Source organism: Babylonia areolata, chromosome 24 (assembly GCF_041734735.1).
Source record: "Babylonia areolata isolate BAREFJ2019XMU chromosome 24, ASM4173473v1, whole genome shotgun sequence".
NCBI classification, from domain to species: Eukaryota; Metazoa; Mollusca; class Gastropoda; order Neogastropoda; family Buccinidae; genus Babylonia; species Babylonia areolata.
In genome coordinates, this window is record NC_134899.1 from 2,509,638 (window position 1) to 2,522,137 (window position 12,500).

General features: G+C 51.0%; 1 protein-coding gene across 3 annotated transcripts in view; it reads right to left on the reverse strand.

Moving 5' to 3' along the window:
- LOC143298839 (uncharacterized) overlaps positions 1–12,500 on the reverse strand; it is a 27,069-nt gene that overhangs the window by 7,611 nt on the left and 6,958 nt on the right. Inside the window, exons 2-7 of one of the 3 annotated variants that reach the window (XM_076611838.1) lie at positions 12,081–12,226; positions 11,614–11,707; positions 7,328–7,432; positions 3,992–4,137; positions 1,402–1,514; positions 175–308 (exon numbers count right to left, since the gene is read on the reverse strand). In XM_076611838.1, the coding sequence (XP_076467953.1) occupies positions 175–308; positions 1,402–1,514; positions 3,992–4,137; positions 7,328–7,432; positions 11,614–11,707; positions 12,081–12,151 (663 nt within the window). In that variant the 5' untranslated portion in view covers positions 12,152–12,226. Of the gene's footprint in view, positions 1–174; positions 309–1,401; positions 1,515–3,991; positions 4,138–7,327; positions 7,433–11,613; positions 11,708–12,080; positions 12,231–12,500 lie in introns of all 3 variants that reach the window. The other 2 variants (XM_076611839.1, XM_076611837.1) reach the window with 2 other exon arrangements.

Sequence of the window (12,500 nt, forward strand, 5' to 3'; positions counted from 1 at the left end):
AGCACAACACGACAGTTCAGTGCAGTTCGGTTACTCAACGAGGCATCACAGCGTTCGGACAAACCCATATAGGCAACACCACATCTGTAAGCAGATGCCTGACCAGCAGCGTAAGTGATTAATTGATTGGTGGTCGATTAATTGACTGACTGACAGACAGACAGACAGACTGACCATGACGGCGTGTTGCACGAGGTCCAAGGTGTAGGGGTTGACCAAAGTGTGCAGGGAGTCACGCTGGAAGAAGAGGGACGCTCCGCTCTCCTCCTGGATGTGGACCTCACTGCCACACAGCGTGATTCTGGGGCCTGGGGGACACCATCACCTTCATCATCACCTTCATCATCACCATCATCATCATCATCATATCCATCATCATCATCATCACCACCATCACAATCATGATCACTACCATCACCATCATCATCATCATCACCATCATCATATCCATCATCATCATCACCATCACCATCATCATCATCATCACCATCATCATCATTATCACCATCATCATCATTCATCACCATCATCATATCCATCATCATCATCATCATCACCACCATCACCATCATTATCACCAACATCATCACCATCATCATCATCATCATCACCATCATCATCATCATTCATCACCATCATCATATCCATCATCATCATCATTACCACCATCATCATCATTATCACCATCATCACCATCATCATCATCACCACCACCACCATCACCACCATCATCATCATCATCATCACCGTCGTCGTCATCATCATTATCAACATAATTATCATCATCATCACCACCACCATCATCACAATCATCACCATCACCATCATCATCCCCATTATCATCATCATCATCACCACCATTACCATCATCATCACAATCATCACCATCATCGTCGTCATCATCATTATCACCATCATCATCATCATCATCATTATCACCATCATCATCGTCGTCATCATCATTATCACCATCATCATCATCGTTATCACCATAATCACCATCATCATCATCATCACCATAATCATCGTCGTCATCATCATTATCACCATAATCATCGTCGTCATCATCATCATTATCACCATAAACACCATCATCATCATCATCATTTTCACCATAATCATCGTCGTCATCATCATCATCACCATAATCATCGTCGCCATCCTCATCATCACCATCATCATCGTCGTCATCATCATCATCATCACCATCATCATCGTCGTCATCATCATTATCACCATCATCGTCGTCGTCATCATGTATGTGGACCTCACTGCCACATATACACATCTGTCTGTCTGTCTGTCTGTCTGTCTATTATATGTATATTATACACACACACACACACACACACACACACACACACACACACAGACGACGTGGACAGAAGAAGGAAGACTGACCCAGAAAGAAGGTGGCCTCAAAGTTTGGCGGCCAGTTCTCCATGAGAACCCCCTTGGCCCTGTCAGAGTACATGGTCACTTTGGGCGTCTTGGACTTGACCAGGTCCACGAACCTGTCCGCCCAATGACCAACACATCGTCACATGACACACCCGGACATGTAGCAACACATAATCACATGACACACCCCGACATGTAGCAACACACCGTCACATGACACACCCCGACATGTAGCAACACATGATCACATGACACACCCCGACATGTAGCAACACACCGTCACATGACACACCCCGACATGTAGCAACACATGATCACATGATACACACCGACATGTAGCAACACACCGTCACATGACACTCCCCGACATGTAGCAACACATGATCACATGATACACACCGATATGTAGCAACACACCGTCACATGACACTCCCCGACATGTAGCAACACATGATCACATGATACACACCGATATGTAGCAACACACCGTCACATGACACTCCCCGACATGTAGCAACACATGATCACATGACACACCCCGACATGTAGCAACACACCGTCACATGACACACCCCGACATGTAGCAACACACCGTCACATGACACACCCCGACATGCAGCAACACATGATCACATGACACACCCCGACATGTAGCAATACACCGTCACATGACACACCCCGACATGTAGCAACACACCGTCACATGACACACCCCGACATGTAGCAACACACCGTCACATGACACACCCCGACATGTAGCAATACATCGTCACATGACACACCCCGACATGTAGCAACACATGATCACATGACACACCCCGACATGTAGCAACACACCGTCACATGACACACCCCGACATGTAGCAACACATGATCACATGACACACCCCGACATGTAGCAACACACCGTCACATGACACACCCCGACATGTAGCAACACATGATCACATGACACACCCCGACATGTAGCAACACACCGTCACATGACACTCCCCGACATGTAGCAACACATGATCACATGATACACACCGATATGTAGCAACACACCGTCACATGACACTCCCCGACATGTAGCAACACATAATCACATGATACACACCGACATGTAGCAACACACCGTCACATGACACTCCCCGACATGTAGCAACACATGATCACATGATACACACCGATATGTAGCAACACACCGTCACATGACACTCCCCGACATGTAGCAACACATGATCACATGACACACCCCGACATGTAGCAACACACCGTCACATGACACTCCCCGACATGTAGCAACACATGATCACATGATACACACCGATATGTAGCAACACACCGTCACATGACACTCCCCGACATGTAGCAACACATGATCACATGATACACACCGATATGTAGCAACACACCGTCACATGACACTCCCCGACATGTAGCAACACATGATCACATGATACACACCGATATGTAGCAACACACCGTCACATGACACTCCCCGACATGTAGCAACACATGATCACATGACACACCCCGACATGTAGCAACACACCGTCACATGACACACCCCGACATGTAGCAACACACCGTCACATGACACACCCCGACATGTAGCAACACACCGTCACATGACACACCCCGACATGTAGCAATACACCGTCACATGACACACCCCGACATGTAGCAACACATGATCACATGACACACCCCGACATGTAGCAACACACCGTCACATGACACACCCCGACATGTAGCAACACATGATCACATGATACACACCGATATGTAGCAACACACCGTCACACACCCCGACATGTAGCAACACATCATCACATGACACACCCCGACATGTAGCAACACACCGTCACATGACACACCCCGACATGTAGCAACACACCGTCACATGACACACCCCGACATGTAGCAACACACCGTCACATGACACACCCCGACATGTAGCAACACACCGTCACACACCCTGACATGTAGCAATACGCCGTCACATGACACACCCCGACATGTAGCAACACACCGTCACACACCCTGATATGTAGCAATACGCCGTCACATGACACACCCCGACATGTAGCAACACACCGTCACATGACACACCCCGACATGTAGCAACACACCGTCACACACCCCGATATGTAGCAACACACCGTCACATGACACACCCCGACATGTAGCAACACACCGTCACATGACACACCCCGACATGTAGCAATACGCCGTCACATGACACACCCCGACATGTAGCACTTGGCACTTAGGGGTGCCCTTAGTGGGCTATACTGATTCTGAGCAAAACACCAACAGCTTACAAAAGCACCTGAAGTCAACACTTTGCGGTATTATGTATTATAATGAGATAGGCAGATAGAAACACACACACACACACACACACACACACAGGGAGAACACACACACACACACACACACACACACACACACACACACACACACGTCTCCCTCGTCTAACATCACTCACAATGAAAAGATAAGACAACGTAAAGAATACACAGCACGCGCGCGCAAGCACACACACACACACACACACACACACACACACACTCACACACACACACACACACGTTATTATTACCTGCGCGCATGGGCGTATTTCCTCCAGTACTTTTCCGGCAGGGTGGTGTAGGTGAACGTTTTCCACGTCCGGTCACCACAGCCTGTGTGGGCGGACAGGTCGTCGCCTGTACCCACCCCGTCTACCTTCCACTGCTCAACACAGATCTGCAATGATGGCGGCAAGAAAAAACAAAGTTCAATCGCTGCCGTTAATAAGACCATAAGCTGGTGATTGTTATTATTCTATTTATATTTTTATTGTATTTATATTCATATAGCGCTGAATCGTGTGCAGAGACAAATTAATGCGCTTTCGCTCTAGGCATTCAAACGCATGCATAACTCTAAAACTGGGGGGAAACAAAACAAAAAACAAAACAAACAAAAATAAACAAACAAAAAAAAAACAAAAAAAAAACTGAAGACAAGGAAGAGGCAGGGAAGGGAGGTTATTTTGGGAAAAGGTGGGTTTTAAGGCCAGACTCGAAAGAGATGAGTTCGGAGACCTGACGAAGCGATAGAGGAAGTTCATTCCAATTACAAGGTCCAGAGACAGAGAAAGAACGGCGGACAACAATCGAGTATTTGAATCTGGGTGGATCCGAAGCCGATCGTAGTGAGCGAGATGGAGTGTAGAGGTGAAGGCAGGCACAGACATAGGAAAGGGCAGATTTGTGAATACATTTATAACTTAGAGTGCTGATCTTGTACTTTATTCTGTGTGAGACAGGGAGCCAGCGGAGACGTTGCAAAAGATGAGTGATGTGCTCAGATCTTTTCTTTCTGAGGACGAGTCGGGCAGCAGAGTTTTGTATGCGATGAAGGGACTGAATGGATGAAGCAGGTAAACCAGACAATAGAGAATTACAGTAGTCAAGGCGAGAGAGAATGAGAAAAATTATTGATTGATTGTAAATAGTCAACTCTACCCACCTTGCGTGTTTGAAAACACATCCTTACCAACTCCAACCTCATCCACACCCCAACCTCATCCCCACCACCCCACAACATTCCACCGCTGCCTCACCAACCTCACCCTATAGCCCCCTGACCCACACCACACCTGTCCCAACCTCACCCCCTGACCCACACCCCACACCTGTCCCAACCTCACCCCCTGACCCACACCCCACACCTGTCCCAACCTCACCCCCTGACCCACACCACACCTGTCCCAACCTCACCCCCTGACCCACACCCCCACACCCCACACCTGTCCCAACCTCACCCCCTGACCCACACCCCACACCCCACCTGTCCCAACCTCACCCCCTGACCCACACCCCCCACCTGTCCCAACATCACCCCCTGACCCACACCCCACACCTGTCCCAACCTCACCCCCTGACCCACATCCCCCACCTGTCCCAACCTCACCCCCTGACCCACACCCCCCACCTGTCCCAACATCACCCCCTGACCCACACCCCCCACCTGTCCCAACATCACCCCCTGACCCACACCCCACACCTGTCCCAACCTCACCCCCTGACCCACACCCCCCACCTATCCCAACATCACCCCCTGACCCACACCCCACACCTGTCCCAACCTCACCCCCCGACCCACATCCCCCACCTGTCCCAACATCACCCCCTGACCCACACCCCCCACCTGTCCCAACATCACCCCCTGACCCACACCCCACACCTGTCCCAACCTCACCCCCTGACCCACACCCCCACCTGTCCCAACATCACCCCCTGACCCACACCCCCCACCTGTCCCAACATCACCCCCTGACCCACACCCCCCACCTGTCCCAACATCACCCCCTGACCCACATCCCACACCTGTCCCAACATCACCCCCTGACCAACAACTGTCCCAACATCAGCCCCTGACCCACACCCCACACCTGTCCCAACATCACCCCCTGACCAACAACTGTCCCAACATCACCCCCTGACCCACACCCCACACCTGTCCCAACCTCACCCCCTGACCCACATCCCCCACCTGTCCCAACCTCACCCCCTGACCCACACCCCACACCTGTCCCAACATCACCCCCTGACCCACACCCCCCACCTGTCCCAACATCACCCCCTGACCCACACCCCACACCTGTCCCAACCTCACCCCCTGACCCACACCCCCCACCTGTCCCAACATCACCCCCTGACCCACACCCCACACCTGTCCCAACCTCACCCCCTGACCCACATCCCCCACCTGTCCCAACATCACCCCCTGACCCACACCCCCCACCTGTCCCAACATCACCCCCTGACCCACACCCCACACCTGTCCCAACCTCACCCCCTGACCCACACCCCCACCTGTCCCAACATCACCCCCTGACCCACACCCCCCACCTGTCCCAACATCACCCCCTGACCCACACCCCCCACCTGTCCCAACATCACCCCCTGACCCACATCCCACACCTGTCCCAACATCACCCCCTGACCAACAACTGTCCCAACATCAGCCCCTGACCCACACCCCACACCTGTCCCAACATCACCCCCTGACCAACAACTGTCCCAACATCACCCCCTGACCCACACCCCACACCTGTCCCAACATCACCCCCTGACCCACACCCCACACCTGTCCCAACATCACCCCCTGACCCACACCCCACACCTGTCCCAACCTCACCCCCTGACCCACACCCCACACCTGACCCAACATCACCCCCTGACCCACACACCACACCTGTCCCAACCTCACCCCCTGACCCACACCCCACACCTGACCCAACCTCACCCCCTGACCCACACCCCACACCTGTCCCAACATCACCCCCTGACCCACACCCCACACCTGTCCCAACCTCACCCCCTGACCCACACCCCCACACCTGACCCAACCTCACCCCCTGACCCACACCCCACACCTGTCCCAACATCACCCCCTGACCCACACCACACCTGTCCCAACATCACCCCCTGACCCACACCCCACACCTGTCCCAACATCACCCCCTGACCCACACCCCACACCTGTCCCAACATCACCCCCTGACCCACACCCCACACCTGTCCCAACCTCACCCCCTGACCCACACCCCACACCTGTCCCAACCTCACCCCCTGACCCACACCCCCCACCTGTCCCAACATCACCCCCTGACCCACACCCACACCCCACACCTGTCCCAACCTCACCCCCTGACCCACACCCCACACCTGTCCCAACATCACCCCCTGACCCACACCCCACACCTGTCCCAACCTCACCCCCTGACCCACACCCCACACCTGTCCCAACCTCACCCCCTGACCCACACCCCACACCTGTCCCAACCTCACCCCCTGACCCACACCACACCTGTCCCAACATCACCCCCTGACCCACACCCCACACCTGTCCCAACCTCACCCCCTGACCCACATCCCCACCCCACCTCCTGTCCGTCCCCGGAGATGACGTAGAGCTCCGCCAGCCGTTCCTGGTCCCCCCTCCTCCTCACCACCTCCACAGACACGTGACCCGTCTCCAGAATGCTCAGCTGGAAAACAGGGCAGGGCAAAGCAAACCAGGTCAGGGCAGGTCAATCAGTTGGAATTTCCGCTTCAAGGAGAAGAAAGAGACAGACAGACAGACAGAGGCATAGACACATAGAGAGCAGGAAGAGAGAGAGAGAGAGAGAGGGAGAGACAGAGACACAGAAAGAGAGATGTGAGACAGAGACACAGAAAGAGAGAGCAATGAGAGAGAGAGAGAGCAGGAAAAAGAGAGGGAGATAGAGACAGACAAAGAGAGAGAGAGAGAGAAAGAGAAACAGAGAAAGAGAGACAGACAAAGACAAAAGACAAAGACAAAATCTTTATTATCGAGGGTAACAGATAAGCAAGTAACATGCTTTTTTACATCCAGCCCTCGCCCTAAAGAGGGAATAAAGCTAAAAAAGCGAAAATGAGAAGAAGAAAAAAAAAATCAAAACACAATCAAAATACCCATTATTTCATCATTCACAGCCATTCGAACAGAGAGAGAAGGAGAGACAGAGAGAGACATAGGTGGAAGGGGGGTGAAGGGGGGGGGGAGGTTGACAGGTGTCTGACTCAGTGTGCTGGACGGGCACTGAGAACCGGACACATGCTGCAGGGATGATAGGGGTAGGGGAGGAGGTGGAGGGGGGGGGTGTAGCTGACGAGGGCAAGGGGTGAGTGTTACATGACAAAATAGGTCAAATACATTGATAGATAAACACATCAATAAATCAACACATAAATGTAATGTACATAATAAATATAGATAAGAAGGTCAAGTTAAGTCAGGTCAGGTCAGTTCTGTTCGAACCGAATCAGATCAGAAGACTTTTCTGTCTGAATCAAACAGACCAGAAAATATCCTAATTTAGGCTCAGAAACCGCTCAGCGAATATAGACTGCAGCACCACCCACATCCACACCCACACCCACCCACACACGACACACATAAATATATATATAATTATTCATTTCTGCAAATATATTTGTTTTTGCCATCAAAGTGGACTGTTCTACAGAATCTGGCTCAGGACAACCGTTTTGTATCATTTTACGCTGAGTATGTGGTGCATTTGTCGTCTCATCCCAAACACTAGCACGCAGACCACCACTCAAAGTGTAGTGGTTAGGGGGGCAGGGAGGGAGAGACAAAATTAAAGCAGAACAGTTTCTTTAGGCTAAAAAAAAAAAAAAAAAAAAAAAAAAGAAGATAATAACAAAAAGAACAAACAAGCTGCCATTCCGCAGATTTATGCGTGTTGGTAAGCCTGTGTGGATGTATTTATGCAAACTTAACATATGCACGGGCCCGGAAAAGTTCATGTAAACGCACACAGACAGAGAGAATGACGTCAGAGGTCGACGGTCTCTCTTTCCTTTTCTTCCTCACAGACATGGTGGACACACAGGGTTTCATGTTGTTCCGCTAACAGAGTGCCTGGCTGCAAGTCGGAACATTGCCCGGCTACCGTCACACAGGGCAATGTGGAGAGTGTGTCCGCTGTCATGTCTACCGTCACAATGTGGGGAGTGTGTCATGTCTACCGTCACAATGTGGAGAGTGTGTCCTGTCATGTCTACCGTCACAATGTGGAGAGTGTGTCCTGTCATGTCTACCGTCACAATGTGGAGAGTGTGTCCACTGTCATGTCTACCGTCACAATGTGGAGAGTGTGTCCTGTCATGTCTACCGTCACAATGTGGAGAGTGTGTCCTGTCATGTCTACCGTCACAATGTGGAAAGTGTGTCCACTGTCATGTCTACCGTCACAATGTGGAGAGTGTGTCCTGTCATGTCTACCGTCACAATGTGGAGAGTGTGTTCTGTCATGTCTACCGTCACAATGTGGAGAGTGTGTCCTGTCATGTCTACCGTCACAATGTGGAGAGTGTATCCTGTCATGTCTACCGTCACAATGTGGAGAGTGTGTCCACTGTCATGTCTACCGTCACAATGTGGAGAGTGTGTCCTGTCATGTCTACCGTCACAATGTGGAGAGTGTGTCCTGTCATGTCTACCGTCACAATGTGGAGAGTGTGTCCACTGTCATGTCTACCGTCACAATGTGGAGAGTGTGTCATGTCATGTCTACCGTCACAATGTGGAGTGTGTCCTGTCATGTCTAACGTCACAATGTGGAGAGTGTGTCCTGTCATGTCTACCGTCACAATGTGGAGAGTGCGTCCTGTCATGTCTACCGTCACAATGTGGAGAGTGTGTCCTGTCATGTCTACCGTCACAATGTGGAGAGTGTGTCCTGTCATGTCTACCGTCACAATGTGGAGAGTGTGTCCTGTCATGTCTACCGTCACAATGTGGAGAGTGTGTCCACTGTCATGTCTACCGTCACAATGTGGAGAGTGTGTCCTGTCATGTCTACCGTCACAATGTGGAGAGTGTGTCCTGTCATGTCTACCGTCACAATGTGGAAAGTGTGTCCACTGTCATGTCTACCGTCACAATGTGGAGAGTGTGTCCTGTCATGTCTACCGTCACAATGTGGAGAGTGTGTCCACTGTCATGTCTACCGTCACAATGTGGAGAGTGTGTCCTGTCATGTCTACCGTCACAATGTGGAAAGTGTGTCCACTGTCATGTCTACCGTCACAATGTGGAGAGTGTGTCCTGTCATGTCTACCGTCACAATGTGGAGAGTGTGTCCTGTCATGTCTACCGTCACAATGTGGAGAGTGTGTCCTGTCATGTCTACCGTCACAATGTGGAGAGTGTGTCCTGTCATGTCTACCGTCACAATGTGGAGAGTGTGTCCACTGTCATGTCTACCGTCACAATGTGGAGAGTGTGTCCTGTCATGTCTACCGTCACAATGTGGAGAGTGTGTCCTGTCATGTCTACCGTCACAATGTGGAAAGTGTGTCCACTGTCATGTCTACCGTCACAATGTGGAGAGTGTGTCCTGTCATGTCTACCGTCACAATGTGGAGAGTGTGTCCTGTCATGTCTACCGTCACAATGTGGAAAGTGTGTCCACTGTCATGTCTACCGTCACAATGTGGAGAGTGTGTCCTGTCATGTCTACCGTCACAATGTGGAGAGTGTGTCCTGTCATGTCTACCGTCACAATGTGGAGAGTGTGTCCTGTCATGTCTACCGTCACAATGTGGAGAGTGTATCCTGTCATGTCTACCGTCACAATGTGGAGAGTGTGTCCACTGTCATGTCTACCGTCACAATGTGGAGAGTGTGTCCTGTCATGTCTACCGTCACAATGTGGAGAGTGTGTCCTGTCATGTCTACCGTCACAATGTGGAGAGTGTGTCCTGTCATGTCTACCGTCACAATGTGGAGAGTGTGTCCACTGTCATGTCTACCGTCACAATGTGGAGAGTGTGTCCTGTCATGTCTACCGTCACAATGTGGAGTGTGTCCTGTCATGTCTAACGTCACAATGTGGAGAGTGTGTCCTGTCATGTCTACCGTCACAATGTGGAGAGTGCGTCCTGTCATGTCTACCGTCACAATGTGGAGAGTGTGTCATGTCATGTCTACCGTCACAATGTGGCGAGTGTGTCATGTCTACCGTCACAATGTGGAGAGTGTGTCCTGTCATGTCTACCGTCACAATGTGGAGAGTGTGTCCGCTGTCATGTCTACCGTCACAATGTGGAGAGTGTGTCCTGTCATGTCTACCGTCACAATGTGGAGAGTGTGTCCTGTCATGTCTACCGTCACAATGTGGAGAGTGTGTCCTGTCATATCTACCGTCACGGAGGGCAATGTGGAGAGTGTGTCCATCTCTCATGTCTACCGGCACCTTATCTGACGTGTGTGTATTTGTGCGAAAAAAACCGAATGCCTACCGTATGCAAAGATGGCTCACCTCTCTCCCTCTCTCCATCTCTGCACGCGTACCCTTGTGTGTGAGTGAGAGAGAGAGTGAGTGAGTGTGTGTGTGTGTGTGGTGTGGTGTGTGTGTGTGTGTGTGTGTGTGTGTGTGCGTGTGCGTGCGTGCGTGTCACACACAAGCATGACATTTTCTCTTCTTTAAAGGGTCTTTATTTTAGGTGGTAGCGTCCTTACTGAAAATCGATAACTTTTTAAATCGTTGTTACTCGTATCGGCTGCATTCTTAATAAAAAGAGAACTTATTCACATACTCATAGGTCACACACACACACACACACACACACACACAGACACACACACACACACACACACACTGTGACACACACTCACAACAGCCCCCCTGGTGACCTGGCGAAAGTGTTTCAGTCTGGCAGTGTTGAGGGGCAGAGGTTTCACCTTGCTCTGGCTTACCTCCCCTCCCAGCCTGCACACAACAGTGATACCAGTGTCATCAGTATTATCAGTAGTAGTAGTGGAAATAGTAGTAGCAGCAGCAGAAATAGTCAGCAGCAATAGTGGCAGTCACTGAGTAGTAGATGTAGCTGTAGCAGCAGCACTAAGTAGTAGTAGAACAAGTATTCTCATTATGATCGTGTTTGGCTTGATCCAAGAGCGCGCACACACACACACACACACCACCACCACCACTACCACCACCAACAACAACAACAGCAGAACACACACACACACACACACACACACTGGCGCACGCACACGCACACACACACACACACCACCACACCACACCATACCACACACACACATATATATATATATATATACACACACAGACTGACCAAGTGGAGTCGAGGTCTGCAGAGAGCAAGGTGTTGGGGGGAGCGGTGTCTATCCTGAACGACTGCTCCATGCTGTGTCAGTGTGTCAGTGTGTCAGTGTGTCCCCTCCTCCTGGCCTGGACCCCACACACCGTGCTCCTCACTGCCTGGCTGTGCACAGAACGTACACCCTTCCTCTCACTGCCTGGTGGTGATGGTGGTGGTGGTGGTGGTGATGGTGATGATGGTGGTGATGGTGGTGATGGTGATGATGGTGGTGGTGATGATGGTAATGATGGTGATGGTGGTGATGATGGTGATGGTGGTGGTGATGGTGATGGTGGTGATGATGGTAATGATGGTAATGATGGTGATGGTGGTGATGGTGGTGGTGATGGTAATGATGGTGATGGTGATGATGGTGGTGATGGTGATGGTGAT